Here is a 15,360-nt window from a genome sequence, read left to right on the forward strand (position 1 = left end):
CAAAACAAAAATTGCCACCTCTCCCCAAGCAGTCCTGATCGCAGCAGACTCTACATTGTGCTTCCTGTGACTGTGTTCCGTTCTTAACGTGCTCTCTGCAGCCACATGGAGTACATCTGCTTTTTCCACATGATTTCACTCTAGGTATTTGAAGACTTTCCTTCAGTATTTTTTTTTCTTTACATCAATCACCCACAGTTTCTATGTCATTTGTGCAGGTGGATTGTTCAATATAAAACCCGCCACTGTCCTTTCACTGTCCATGGAAGTGAAACTAACTGCACAACACTTCCTCAATACTTGCACTCTTCTTTCAAGACACACATCATTGAATGATGCTCTGTTTCTTCATTTTACATACCCACCCCATGATTGTGCTAATTGTGAAAGAAGCCAACCTCCTCTCCCAAAAAGGGTCCTCTCCCAATAAAGGGTCTTAATTCCATTCTCTGGGCACCGTCTGGGAAGGATTTGCCCCCTGAATTGTCAATCTTTCTTTCTGATTGTCCCAGGTTCAGAACATTGTCATCCATAACCAGCTATTTGGCATGAGTGAGAATGAACCCAACTACCCATTTTACTATTCATATTTTGATGGTATCCTGGGAATGGCCTACTCCAACCTGGCAGTAGATAATGGCCCAACAGTCCTGCAGAACATGATGCAGCAGGGCCAGCTCACCCAGCCCATCTTCAGTTTCTATTTCTCTCCGTAGTACCCTTGCCCTGTAGTTTTCGCAAATGAGGTGCTGTGTGCCTTCAGGCTGAGGTCTCAAAGTTTCCTGAACATATGAGTATAGGTTGCTCTATGAAATTCATGCATCTCTGAAATTTTATTATTTCATTTTGGAGGGAATTTTACTTTTAAATACACTAGAAGTATTTTAAATTCAGGCCATAAACCATAAGATGATTTTTCTTTAAAATGAACTATAGTGTCTCAGATTTTGATGAATAAATGAACTATTGGGGCTTCATCAAGATAAGAAGCTTTTGCACAGCAAAGGATACAGTCAACAAAACTAAAAGACAACCTACAGAATGGGAGAATGTTTGCAAATGACTAATCAGATAAAGGGCTAGTTTCCAAGATCTGTAAAGAACTTATTAAACTCACCACCCAAGAAACAAACAATCCAATCCTGAAATGGGCAAAAGACATGAACAGAAATCTCACAGAGGGAGACATAGACATGGCCAACATGCACATGAGAAAATGCTCTGCATCACTTGCCATCAGGGAAATACAAATCAAAACCACAATGAGATACCACCACACACCAGTGAGAATGGGGAAAATTAACAAGGCAGGAAACCACAAATGTTGGAGAGGATGCGGAGAAAAGGGAACCCTCTTACACTGTTGGTGGGAATGTGAACTGGTGCAGCCACTCTGGAAAACTGTGTGGAGGTTCCTCAAAGAGTTAAAAATAGACCTGCCCTACAACCCAGCAATTGCACTTCTGGGGATTTACCCCAAAGATACAGATGCAATGAAACGCTGGGACACCTGCACCCCAATGTTTATAGCAGCAATGTGCACAATAGCAAACTGTGGAAGGAGCCTTGGTGTCCATGGAAAGATGAATGGATAAAGATGTGGTTTATGTATACAATGGAATATTACTCAGCCATTAGAGACGACAAATACCCACCATTTGCTTCAACGTGGATGGAACTGGAGGGTATTATGCTGAGTGAAGTAAGTCAATCGGAGAAGGACAAACATTATATGTTCTCATTCATTTGGGGAATATAAATAATAGTGGAAGGGAATACAAGGGAAGGGAGAAGAAATGTGTGGGAAATATCAGAAAGGGAGACAGAACATAAAGACTCCTTACTCTGGGAAATGAACTAGGGGTGGTGGAAGGGGAGGAGGCGGGGGCTGGGGGTGAATGGGTGACAGGCACTGAGGGGGGCCCTTGACGGGATGAGCACTGGGTGTTATTCTGTATGTTGGTTAATTGAACACCAATAAAAAATAAATTTATTTAAAAAAAGGTTTATATGACATGATTCTTTATAATATTGAAACATGCTTTAACTCAATATTTTCTGAGATTTATTAATCTATAGCTCTAGTGTAAACTCTATTAAAGGTTCAGATGGGGAATATGTTAAGTTTTGTGGATAGATGATGCTTTGCAACTTTTCATCCTGCAGTTGTAATACAAAGCATATGTAAGAGTGTGCCTGTGTTCTGATAAGACTTTATTTATGAAAATAGGTGGCAGAGTGTAGAATTGCTGAACCCATAGTTAATATAAAAATTATAACACTACAGATATCTTGAGTTCCCTAAAAGTTACTTTAGGTTATAACCCAACTCCAACTCCATCCTTATCGTATTCCTTTCCTTAAGAAATTTTGAGCAACACCAGCTTAGCAATTTCTTTCTTACCATGTCTTTTCTGCCTAGAAAATTTCAACTCGGAACCGCCATCTTCCAGTAATTTGCCAAAATGACCAACACAAAGGGAAAGAGGAGAGGTACCCGCTATATGTTCTCTAGGCCTTTTAGAAAACATGGAGTTGTTCCTTTGGCCACATACATGCGAATCTATAAGAAAGGTGGTATTGTGGACATCAAGGGAATGGGCACTGTTCAAAAAGGAATGCCCCACAAATATTACCATGGCAAAACTGGAAGAGTCTACAATGTTACTCAGCATGCCGTTGGCATTGTTGTAAACAAACAAGTTAAGGGCAAGATTCTTGCCAAGAGAATTAATGTCCGCATTGAGCATATTAAACACTCAAAGAGCCGAGGTAGCTTCCTGAAGCGTGTGAAGGAAAATGATCAGATAAAGAAGGAAGCCAAAGAGAAAGGTACTTGGGTCCAACTGAAGCGGGAGCCTGCCCCACCCACAGAAACACACTTTGTGAGAACCAATGGAAAGGAGCCTGAACTGCTGGAACCCATTCCCTATGAATTCATGGCATGATAACTATAAAGAAAATAAAAGACCTCAGGATTGTAAAAAAAAAAAAAAAAAAAAAGAATTTCAACTCATATGTCATGGTTTCCCTCAAATGCCACTTCCTCAAGGCTGCCTTTCTTAATATTCCCCAGCTGAAGGAAATGGTTCTCCTGTATTTTCATACTTAGTTCATGTCTCTACTAACACTTAACTCAAAGCTGTAATTATTTCTTTGCATGGCTGTCTTTCCCCATTAAATTTTTTATTTCCTAGAAAAAAATAAAAAAAATAAAAAAATATTTTATTTGAGAGAGAGCATGAGCACAGGGAGTGGTAGAAGGAGAGAGAGAAGCAGGCTCCCTGCTGAGCAGGGAACCTGATGGGGATCAACCCCAGGACTCTGCTATCACAACTTGAGCCAAAAACAGATGCTTAACTAACAGAGCCATTCAGGTTCCCTGGAATTGGGGAATTTTGATTCAGTGAGGTTAATATCAGTCTGGGAAAGGCAACAAAATCCGTATCAGCCCACTGCATGCCAGGAACTCAGAAATCTGGAAGAGTTTCTAAAATATAAATGTTTTACTCTGCCTGTATGTATCATCTGTGTGTAGGAAGCCCAAGTATAAGCCAAAGAAGCCATCCAATCCTTGCTACTTAGAGGCCAATAGCCCCTGTTCCCAGGGCTAGTGGTAGATGACATAAAACTGGAACCTGGGAACTTAGCATGAGGACAAAGACCCATGAGCATCTAAGTACAATGGAGCCACCCCACTGAACGCTGGGCAGGAACCCTCCAGGCCCACGTATGTATGTAAATGACAAACCAGCACATGGACACAGAATGCTCGGAAGTAGTCTTTCTGTTCTCACACAGAAAGTAGTTATGAGCCCCTTCCCCTCCCTGGGACCCATGCTGGCAGACAAGAGAGTACAGCAGTGCAGGCGGAAGACCAGCTCTGTCCTCAATCCTGGAGCTGTGGTCAGGAGGAGTGGGTGAAGGTAGTCACAGCTCCCCAACTGTAAAACAGGCTTAGGTAGGCCACACGGTTCCGGTGCTTTCTGAAGTCCTTGTCAGTGGACAGCTGCAATGGAAGGAACTTTGTCTAGGTCAATATTCCAGCGAGAAGCCTCTGCCTCTGTCTTCCTGGCTGTGCAAAATGAACTGCACATCACCACTGTTGTGGCCCAGCTGAAGCCCACCCCATTGGAGCCTAGTCTTAGGATTCTGTCAACAGCTACTCTGTCATCTTACTCTGCTGTCCCGCTAGGAATTGTTTCCTACTTGGTAAATCTCCAAGTTAATTGGCAAACTACTCAAAAACAAAGAGTATATGTTTGATTCCTGAATGTTACGCATATGTCTAACATGATAACATTGCTACTCTAGGCATTTCACAAATAGTAGTAGAATGAATCCAAGCTTCCTCTTAAAATATGGCACCACTGGAATTATGATAGCTCACATGGATTGAGCATTCATTATGTTATAGGTACTATGTTAAGTGCTTTTCTACATTAGCTCGATCTTTACAATGTTATCAGATTGACTCTATTATTATACTCATTTTAAAGTAAGGAAAACTGGGTCTTAGAAAAGTTGCCCGAGATCACACAGCCAGTAATATGGGAGCTAGTATTTGAACCCAGGCAATCTGTCCCCTGAATCCATGTTCTTCTGAGAATGTTCTACAGCCCCCTGATGATCTAATACTCTAGTAGTGTATGGAAAGAGCACTGGCTTAGGAATCACAAGATCTAGATTCCAGTTGTCAACGTGAACTTGTCACTTAATCCATCAGAGCCTGATTTTCTTCCTCTATCATCAAGGTATAATTCTCCTGCTCCTACATTTGAGGATTAGGTAATAAAATGTGACTTTTTCCATTGTATCCACCTTTAAAAAATTTTAACAAAACTGTCAGAAAAAGATACCCATATGCATATTCGCACAAAACTGCATATCCTGTCAGGGGAACAAGGACTTTCTGAAGCTCATTCAGACACTCCTGGATAAAAACCTCTGACACATATGAAAGTACCAGATAGAGAGTTCTACACAATTCCAGTCTTATACCTCAGCTTTTAGGGTTCTTTTCTGTAGACATGGAACTTGAGCCCAGTCTGGAGATCCAAATTTCATTGGCCAGGTGATTTTGGGGGGTGGTTTCATCTCTGGGTTATATGTGCCAGGGCTAGAAATGAAAATACAAAGCATCCCGTGCAATGACTTAGTAGCCATATATGAATTCCATCTATATCTGCACTTGGTCTAATTCCTTGAGAAACAGGCAACATCTTAATCATCTTTTTAATGTGGGGCAAGTGTGGAGGTCCCTTGCCTGTTAATGTATTTCTGATTAGGTGTGAGTGTTAAATATATCTAATCTTGACATCCCAGTTAGGATTAAAATCGACTCTAGTTTGAAAAACATTTTGGCAGCTCAGTATCCTTGGCTGAGGATCCCAGGAGTGGTGGGTAAGGAAATAGCCTACCAAAGTCATGAACAAGTACTGCTGTGCTTTGAAACTGGGGATAAAAGTGTAATGATAATTCAATCAGCAATATCAGCAATTGCAGGACAAGAAGGCAAAACCAGTTACATTTTGATTGACATGGCATTTATAATTGCCTTTGCTCATAACACTTGGTCTTTGGGGTAGACTCTTTGCTGTGTTGAAAATCATACTTGGGAAAAAAAAAAGAAATCATACTTAGAATGAACATAGGGGCCAATGTTCAACACTTCCACTTCCTTACTTTGACCTTGAGAAAGTTACGCTCAGCCACTGATCCTTGGATTTCTCATGATAAAACCAAAGACCTTGACCCTTTGCCTCTCGGCTCCATACATGCTGAATGGCTTCCTGAAATACTTGGTCTATAGGGACCATGTGCTCAGCCTCTCTCTTCTCTTTTCAGTTCCTCCTTGCTCACCACACTCTAGCCACACCAGCCTCCTCCTTATTCTTCCCACCAGTTCCTCCCCAGCTTACAGCTTTTGCACTTGCAGCTCCTCCTGCCTGGGAAGCCCTGGCCCAGATCTTCACAGGGCTGGCTCAGTCTTGTCATTCAGACTTCAGATCCAGTGTCATTTCCCCTAAGGAACTTTCTGGACATCCTTGCCAAAGTAGCGCCACCCATCCCATCACCACCACCCTGTTTACCATCTTCACAGATAGCACATCACCGGGTCACCACCTTGCCTGGTGTGCCTGTGACAGTCCTAGCTCATGGCTACTGTCTTGGTATAATTAGTAAGCTTACTCTCAGACGTGTCATTGCCTGACTGCTTAATTATATGGTAACCATCCTTATCACCATTGGGTTTTTTTTTTTTGTTGTTGTTGTTGTTGTTTGTTTATTTTAGTGTATTTGCTTCCCATCTGTCTGGACTCAAGAGTGTAAGTTCCAAGGAATGAGGAGCCTTGTGTGATGGGTTTGTGCAAAATCGCTGGATCCCTTGAAAGTGCCTGACACTTATAACTGTTGATTGAATGAACCACTATGATTTAGAGTTCTATAATGCCAGAGGTCTGGAAGGTCAGAGGTTGGTGCTTTAAAGATGGGTGGGTGGTTTCCTATTCAGCTGCCATGGTTTCGATGGAACCCCTCCTTTGTACATTCTTTCCTATTGCTGTTTGGTGAAGTGCTCCAGAAGAGAGGAGACATACCCAGGATAAGAAGAGTCCTTTGATGTCCTAAATCGAGGCAACAAGGCATTAAATGGTGCAAAATTTTGTTTGTGTATTTGCTCCTGAGGATTTGCAACCTGGTACATGCCTGGGTAAAGCATCATGACCTATTTCCATGAAATAACAAATAAGTTATATATATATATATGTGTATGCATATATATGTGTGTGTGTGTGTGTGTGTGTGTGTGTACACATATGTTTAAAGCCACTAAATAGATAAAACAGAATCACCCTCTTTCTGTTTGTGGAAAATTCTTTCCCTACCTTTCAAATTCTTCCATCCGGACTAATAATTAAATTTACATGGGGGGAGGAGCAAGATGGCGGAAGAGTAGGGTCTCCAAATCACCTGTCTCCACCAAATTACCTAGAAAACCTTCAAATTATCCTGAAAATCTATCAATTCGGCCTGAGATTTAAAGAGAGACCAGCTGGAATGCTACAGTGAGAAGAGTTCGCGCATCTATCAAGGTAGGATGACGGGGGGGGGGGGGGGGAAGAAATAAAGACACAAAAGGCCTCCAAGGGGGAGGGGCCCCGCGAGGAGCCGGGCTGAGGCCGGGACGAGTGTCCCCAGGACAGGAGAGCCCCGTCCCGGAGGAGCAGGAGCTGCACCGGCCTTCCCGGGCGGAAAGGGGCTCGCAGGGAGTTGGAGCAGGACCCAGGAGGGCGAGGATGCCCTCGGGCTCCCCGGGACAGTAACAGAGCAACTGCGCGCCCAGGAGAGTGCGCCGAGCTCCCTAAGGGCTGCAGCCCAGGAGAGTGCGCCGAGCTCCCTAAGGGCTGCAGCGCGCACGGCGGGACCCGGAGCAGCTCGGAGGGGTTCGGGTGGCGGCTCCGCGGAGGGGGCTGCGGGGCGGGAGCAGCTGGGGGGGGCGGGGCTCGGGCGGCGGCTCCGCGGAGGGGGCTGCGGGGCGGGAGCAGCTGGGGGGGCGGGGCTCGGGCGGCGGCTCCGCGGAGGGGGCTGCCGGCCGGGAGCGCGAATCCAACAGCGCAGGCTCCGGAGCCCAGAGCGCCGGGACACAGCCCAGGATCCGGCCTCCCCCGGGACGGTCAGAGGCCGGGAGGGCCCAGGACAGCAAGGACGCTCCTGCCCCAGCTGAGCACATCAGCGGCCCCGCCCCAGAGCCTCCAGGCCCTGCAGACGGAGTTCCTGCCGGAGCTGAATCCAGGTTTCCAGAGCTGCCCCGCCACTGGGGCTGTTCCTCCTGCGGCCTCACGGGGTAAACAACCCCCACTGAGCCCTGCACCAGGCAGGGGCACAGCAGCTCCCCCAACTGCTAACACCTGAAAATCAGCAAACAGGCCCCTCCCCCAGAACACCAGCTAGACGGACAACTTCCAGGAGAAGCCAAGGGACTTAAAGTACACAGAATCAGAAGATACTCCCCCGTGGTTCTTTTCTTTTTTTTTTTTTTTTGTTTTGTTTTGCTTTTTGATTTGTTTCCTTCCCCCACCCCCTTTTTTTCTCCTTTTTCTTTATCTTTTACTTCTTTTTTTTTCGTTTTTTTTTCTTCCCTTTTTTCTCTCTTTCTCTTTTCTTTCCTTCTTTCTCTCCTCTCTTTTTCTCTTTTTCCCAATACAACTTGCTTTTGGCCACTCTGCACTGAGCAAAATGACTAGAAGGAAAACCTCACCTCAAAAGAAAGAATCAGAAACAGTCCTCTCTCCCACAGAGTTACACAATCTGGATTACAATTCAATGTCAGAAAGCCAATTCAGAAGCACTATTATACAGCTACTGGTGGCTCTAAAAAAAGTATAAAGGACTCAAGAGACTTCATGACTGCAGAATTTAGAGCTAATCAGGCAGAAATTAAAAATCAATTGAATGAGATGCAATCCAAACTAGAAGTCCTAACGACGAGGGTTAACGGGGTGGAAGAACGAGTGAGTGACATAGAAGACAAGTTGATAGCAAAGAGGGAAACTGAGGAAAAAAGAGACAAACAATTAAAAGACCATGAGGATAGATTAAGGGAAATAAACGACAGCCTGAGAAAGAAAAACCTACGTTTAATTGGGGTTCCCGAGGGCGCCAAAAGGGACAGAGAGCCAGAATATGTATTTGAACAAATTCTAGCTGAAAACTTTCCTAATATGGGAAGGGAAACAGGCATTCAGATACAGGAAATAGAGAGATCCCCCCCTAAAATCAATAAAAACCGTTCAACACCTCGACATTTAATAGTGAAGCTTGCAAATTCCAAAGATAAAGAGAAGATCCTTAAAGCAGCAAGAGACAAGAAATCCCTGACTTTATGGGGAGGAGTATTAGGGTAACAGCAGACCTCTCCACAGAGACCTGGCAGGCCAGAAAGGGCTGGCAGGATATATTCAGGGTCCTAAATGAGAAGAACATGCAACCAAGAATACTTTATCCAGCAAGGCTCTCATTCAAAATGGAAGGAGAGATAAAGAGCTTCCAAGACAGGCAGGAACTGAAAGGATATGTGACCTCCAAACCAGCTCTGCAAGAAATTGTAAGGGAGACTCTTAAAATTCCCCTTTAAGGAGGAGGGCGGGGGGTGGGAGTGAATGGGTGATGGGCACTGGGGGTTATTCTGTATGTTAGTAAATTGAACACCAATAAAAAATAAATTAAAAAAAAATAATAAAATTCCCCTTTAAGAAGAAGTTCAGTGGAACAGTCCACAAAAACAAGGACTGAATAGATATCATGATGACACTAAACTCATATCTCTCAATAGTGACTCTGAATGTAAACGGGCTTAATGACGCCATCAAAAGGCGCAGGGTTTCAGACTGGATAAAAAAGCAGGACCCATCTATTTGCTGTCTACAAGAGACTCATTTTAGACAGAAGGACACCTACAGCCTGAAAATAAAAGGTTGGAGAACCATTTACCATTCGAATGGTCCTCAAAAGAAAGCAGGGGTAGCCATCCTTATATCAGATAAACTAAAATTTACCCCAAAGACTGTAGTGAGAGATGAAGAGGGACACTATATCATACTTAAAGGATCTATTCAACAAGAGGACTTAACAATCCTCAATATATATGCCCCGAATGTGGGAGCTGCCAAATATATCAATCAATTATTAACCAAAGTGAAGAAATACTTAGATAAAAATACACTTAGACTTGGTGACTTCAATCTAGCTCTTTCTATACTCGATAGGTCCTCTAAGCACAACATCTCCAAAGAAACGAGAGCTTTAAATGATACACTGGACCAGATGGATTTCACAGATATCTACAAAACTTTACATCCAAACTCAACTGAATACACATTCTTCTCAAGCACACATGGAACTTTCTCCAGAATAGACCACATATTGGGTCACAAATCGGGTCTGAACCGATACCAAAAGATTGGGATTGTACCCAGCATATTCTCATACCATAATGCCTTGAAATTAGAACTAAATCACAACAAGAAGTTTGGAAGGACCTCAAACACGTGGAGGTTAAGGACCATCCTGCTAAAAGATGAAAGGGTCAACCAGGAAATTAAGGAAGAATTAAAAAGATTCATGGAAACTAATGAGAATGAAGATACAACCGTTCAAAATCTTTGGGATGCAGGAAAAGCAGTCCTAAGGGGGAAATACATCGCAATACAAGCATCCATTCAAAAACTGGAAAGAACTCAAATACAAAAGCTAACCTTACACGTAAAGGAGCTAGAGAAAAAACAACAAATAGATCCTACACCCAAGAGAAGAAGGGAGTTAATAAAGATTCGAGCAGAACTCAACGAAATTGAGACCAGAAGAACTGTGGAACAGATCAACAAAACCAGGAGTTGGTTCTTTGAAAGAATTAATAAGATAGATAAGCCATTAGCCAGCCTTATTAAAAAGAAGAGAGAGAAGACTCAAATTAATAAAATCATGAATGAGGGATCCCTGGGTGGCGCAGCGGTTTAGCGCCTGCCTTTGGCCCAGGGCACGATCCTGGAGACCCGGGATCGAATCCCACGTCGGGCTCCTGGTGCATGGAGCCTGCTTCTCCCTCTGCCTGTGTCTCTGCCTCTCTCTCTCTCTCTCTGTGACTATCATAAATAAATAAAAATTAAAAAAAAAAATAAAATCATGAATGAGAAAGGAGAGATCACTACCAACACCAAGGAAATACAAACGATTTTAAAAACATATTATGAACAGCTATACGCCAATAAATTAGGCAATCTAGAAGAAATGGACGCATTCCTGGAAAGCCACAAACTACCAAAACTGGACCAGGAAAAAATAGAAAACCTGAACAGGCCAATAACCAGGGAGGAAATTGAAGCAGTCATCAAAAACCTCCCAAGACACAAGAGTCCAGGGCCAGATGGCTTCCCAGGGGAATTTTATCAAACGTTTAAAGAAGAAACCATACCTATTCTCCTAAAGCTGTTTGGAAAGATAGAAAGAGATGGAGTACTTCCAAATTCGTTCTATGAGGCCAGCATCACCTTAATTCCAAAACCAGACAAAGACCCCACCAAAAAGGAGAATTACAGACCAATATCCCTGATGAACATGGATGCAAAAATTCTCAACAAGATACTGGCCAATAGGATCCAACAGTACATTAAGGAAATTATTCACCATGACCAAGTAGGATTTATCCCCGGGACACAAGGCTGGTTCAACAGTTGTAAAACAATCAATGTGATTCATCATATCAGCAAGAGAAAAACCAAGAACCATATGATCCTCTCATTGGATGCAGAGAAAGCATTTGACAAAATACAGCATCCATTCCTGATCAAAACTCTTCAGAGTGTAGGGATAGAGGGAACATTCCTCAACATCTTAAAAGCCATCTATGAAAAGCCCACAGCAAATATCATTCTCAATGGGGAAGCACTGGGAGCCTTTCCCCTAAGATCAGGAACAAGACAGGGATGTCCACTCTCACCACTGCTGTTCAACATAGTACTGGAAGTCCTAGCCTCAGCAATCAGACGACAAAAAGACATTAAAGGCATTCAAATTGGCAAAGAAGAAGTCAAACTCTCCCTCTTCGCCGATGACATGATACTCTACATAGAAAACCCAAAAGTCTCCACCCCAAGATTGCTAGAACTCATACAGCAATTCGGTAGCGTGGCAGGATACAAAATCAATGCCCAGAAGTCAGTGGCATTTCTATACACTAACAATGAGACTGAAGAAAGAGAAATTAAGGAGTCAATCCCATTTACAATTGCACCCAAAAGCATAAGATACCTAGGAATAAACCTAACCAAAGATGTAAAGGATCTATACCCTCAAAACTATAGAACACTTCTGAAAGAAATTGAGGAAGACACAAAGAGATGGAAAAATATTCCATGCTCATGGATTGGCAGAATTAATATTGTGAAAATGTCAATGTTACCCAGGGCAATATACACGTTTAATGCAATCCCTATCAAAATACCATGGACTTTCTTCAGAGAGTTAGAACAAATTATTTTAAGATTTGTGTGGAATCAGAAAAGACCCCGAACAGCCAGGGGAATTTTAAAAAAGAAAACCATATCTGGGGGCATCACAATGCCAGATTTCAGGTTGTACTACAAAGCTGTGGTCATCAAGACAGTGTGGTACTGGCACAAAAACAGACCCATAGATCAGTGGAACAGAATAGAGAATCCAGAAGTGGACCCTGAAATTTATGGGCAACTAATATTCGATAAAGGAGGAAAGACTATCCATTGGAAGAAAGACAGTCTCTTCAATAAATGGTGCTGGGAAAATTGGACATCCACATGCAGAAGAATGAAACTAGACCACTCTCTTGCACCATACACAAAGATAAACTCAAAATGGATGAAAGATCTAAATGTGAGACAAGATTCCATCAAAATCCTAGAGAAGAACACAGGCAACACCCTTTTTGAACTCGGCCATAGTAACTTCTTGCAAGATACATCCATGAAGGCAAAAGAAAGAAAAGCAAAAATGAACTATTGGGACTTCATCAAGATAAGAAGCTTTTGCACAGCAAAGGATACAGTCAACAAAACTCAAAGACAACCTACAGAATGGGAGAAGATATTTGCAAATGACATATCAGATAAAGGGCTAGTTTCCAAGATCTATAAAGAACTTATTAAACTCAACAGCAAAGAAACAAACAATCCAATCATGAAATGGGCAAAAGACATGAAGAGAAATCTCACAGAGGAAGACATAGACATGGCCAACATGCACATGAGAAAATGCTCTGCATCACTTGCCATCAGGGAAATACAAATCAAAACCACAATGAGATACCACCTCACACCAGTGAGAATGGGGAAAATTAACAAGGCAGGAAACAACAAATGTTGGAGAGGATGCGGAGAAAAGGGAACCCTCATACACTGTTGGTGGGAATGTGAACTGGTGCAGCCACTCTGGAAAACTGTGTGGAGGTTCCTCAAACAGTTAAAAATATACCTGCCCTACGACCCAGCAATTGCACTGTTGGGGATTTACCCCAAAGATACAAATGCAATGAAACGCCGGGACACCTGCACCCCGATGTTTATAGCAGCAATGGCCACGATAGCCAAACTGTGGAAGGAGCCTCGGTGTCCAACGAAAGATGAATGGATAAAGAAGATGTGGTTTATGTATACAATGGAATATTCCTCAGCCATTAGAAGCGACAAATACCCACCATTTGCTTCAACGTGGATGGAACTGGAGGGTATTATGCTGAGTGAAGTAAGCCAGTCGGAGAAGGACAAACGTTATATGTTCTCATTCATTTGGGGAATATAAATAATAGTGAAAGGGAATATAAGGGAAGGGAGAAGAAATGTGTGGGAAATATCAGAAAGGGAGACAGAACGTAAAGACTGCTAACTCTGGGAAACGAACTAGGGGTGGTAGAAGGGGAGGAGGGCGGGGGTGGGAGTGAATGGGTGACGGGCACTGGGGGTTATTCTGTATGTTAGTAAATTGAACACCAATAAAAAATAAATTAAAAAAAATAAATTTACATGAAACAAATTAACAGGATAAAAACCCCAAAGTTTTATGAGGTTTCATGGAGGCTCAATAATGAGATTGAGACCTAAAGAAATGATCAAGGCAGGTAGAGTTTAGACAATGGAAAATAAATTTGTGAAAGAAGAAAACAGATATTAAGAAGCCCTAATTAGGGAATTCTTAGCAGAATTTAGGGTGAAGTAGTAGATTAGAAAAAATAAGATTTGTATTTATAGCTTTCTCAGCTTAAATTCCCTATCTCTGGTGATAAGGATTTGTTTTTACTTCCTAGTAGAGAGGGCATTTTTCTTTCTTTTTTTTTTTTAATATTTTATTTATTTATTTAGGATAGTCACAGAGAGAGAGAGAGAGAGGCAGAGACACAGGCAGAGGGAGAAGCAGGCTCCATGCACCGGGAGCCTGACATGGGATTCGATCCCGGGTCTCCAGGATCGCGCCCTGGGCCAAAGGCAGGCGCCAAACCGCTGCGCCACCCAGGGATCCCGAGAGGGCATTTTTCATATGAGAGATTGGTTTCCTGCTTTTAGAGGGACAGAAGAGGGTTTGAGTGTCCCTATACCAACTGTTTCTTAAGTAACTCTTATTAATAATCAATATGCCAAAGTGGCACATTTGGTGACCTGCCCTTGTCCTCCACACTGTTTATCAGCTATTGTTTCACTACCTTAGCTATAGAAATAAGCCCACAGTAGGGAGAAAACCAAGATGAGGGTGGGGTTCAGCTACCTAAAGACACATTCACTGAGGTTGTAGAAAGAGACCTATGGGAAGTAAAGGACCAAGGTGACTTGCACCTGCTGCTTTCATCATTCCACCCAGATAATTTTTACAGCCAGTATCCCTTTCTTTGAGCTGGAGTATCAGGAAGATGTTCATTGAGAGATTAGGATCCTATACTGAAAACTTTCAGACTTGAATCCAATCACACAAAATGGGAAAAAAGCAAGAATTTGATTTTAAGGGACAAGATAATAGGATGTATATTAAGCTTTGGTACTTAACATTAGCTGTGTTGGCCATGAACCCAGTCTTGGTACCATTTTCTGTTTGTTTGTTTGTTTGTTTGTTTGTTTTCAGGAATTATCTCTCACTCTCTTGGGACTCTCACAATCATTTGAAATCTAACACCCAAGCTTTTCAGATGGACTTCTTAGTAGCTTTTAGTTAAAGATCTATTTTTTCCTAAGACTAAGGACCCTTAGGACCCCAACTTCTGATTAATTCCTTGTCTTATGTATGCCGTCTTTTTAGATGTGTGCTCTGACCTAGACCTCATATGCCCGAGTCAAGAAACTGAAGAATTTTTGATTCATAAGGATTTTAATAATACCTACTGAACACTATTCCTCCATCCTGACTATGTAAACTCTTCAAATATTGTGATAAGAAAACTGAATATGACAGAGGTCTTTTTAAACTGTGATCACTTCCTACAGATATGTGACATATTAGACATAATATACTTATGTTGGAAAAAAAACTGGCATTTACAAAGAACAATTTTAACACTGTATCTCCTAATAGATCAGGTACCTTGAAGAGAAGGTCCCTAAGCACCTCTTGCTAACTAGAGATGGATGCCTATGTATCGTGTTCCCCTCTGCCTTCTCCTGGTAGATAATTCTGAGTGGAGGCTGCTGTGCAGAGGACAATGAGTGATATTTCAGGACCCAGGCTTCTACAAGACCTTAAATGCTAGTGGGAGAGAGAAGACAAGTAGTCAAATCATATACTTCTGAGAGAATCCAGCGATTGTGAGTCACAAGCATCTCATCTCATGCTGAGGAAGCAGATTCA

At 42.5% G+C, this 15,360-nt stretch overlaps 2 protein-coding genes across 6 annotated transcripts in view; one reads left to right on the top strand and one right to left on the bottom strand.

Moving 5' to 3' along the window:
* The window catches only part of LOC112679081 (protein pitchfork-like), an 83,328-nt gene that overhangs the window by 19,662 nt on the left and 48,306 nt on the right, over nt 1-15,360 (bottom strand). For 2 of the 5 annotated variants that reach the window (XM_049110979.1, XM_049110977.1), the window contains one exon: nt 3,776-4,009. The exons of 1 other annotated variant lie outside the window; for it this stretch is intronic. In XM_049110979.1, coding sequence (XP_048966936.1) covers nt 3,908-4,009 — 102 coding nt within the window. In that variant the 3' untranslated portion in view covers nt 3,776-3,907. Of the gene's footprint in view, nt 1-3,775; nt 4,010-5,001; nt 5,120-15,360 lie in introns of those variants that run through there. 2 more of the 5 variants (XM_049110978.1, XM_049110981.1) reach the window with 2 other exon arrangements.
* LOC112665282 (60S ribosomal protein L21-like) lies at nt 2,462-2,976 on the top strand. The gene has a single exon (XM_035718457.2). It carries the CDS (start codon nt 2,466-2,468, stop codon nt 2,946-2,948), a length of 483 nt encoding a protein of 160 aa, XP_035574350.1. The 5' UTR covers nt 2,462-2,465; the 3' UTR covers nt 2,949-2,976.

The sequence above is a fragment of the Canis lupus genome, chromosome 6, assembly GCF_003254725.2.
Source record: "Canis lupus dingo isolate Sandy chromosome 6, ASM325472v2, whole genome shotgun sequence".
Lineage (NCBI taxonomy): Eukaryota > Metazoa > Chordata > Mammalia > Carnivora > Canidae > Canis > Canis lupus.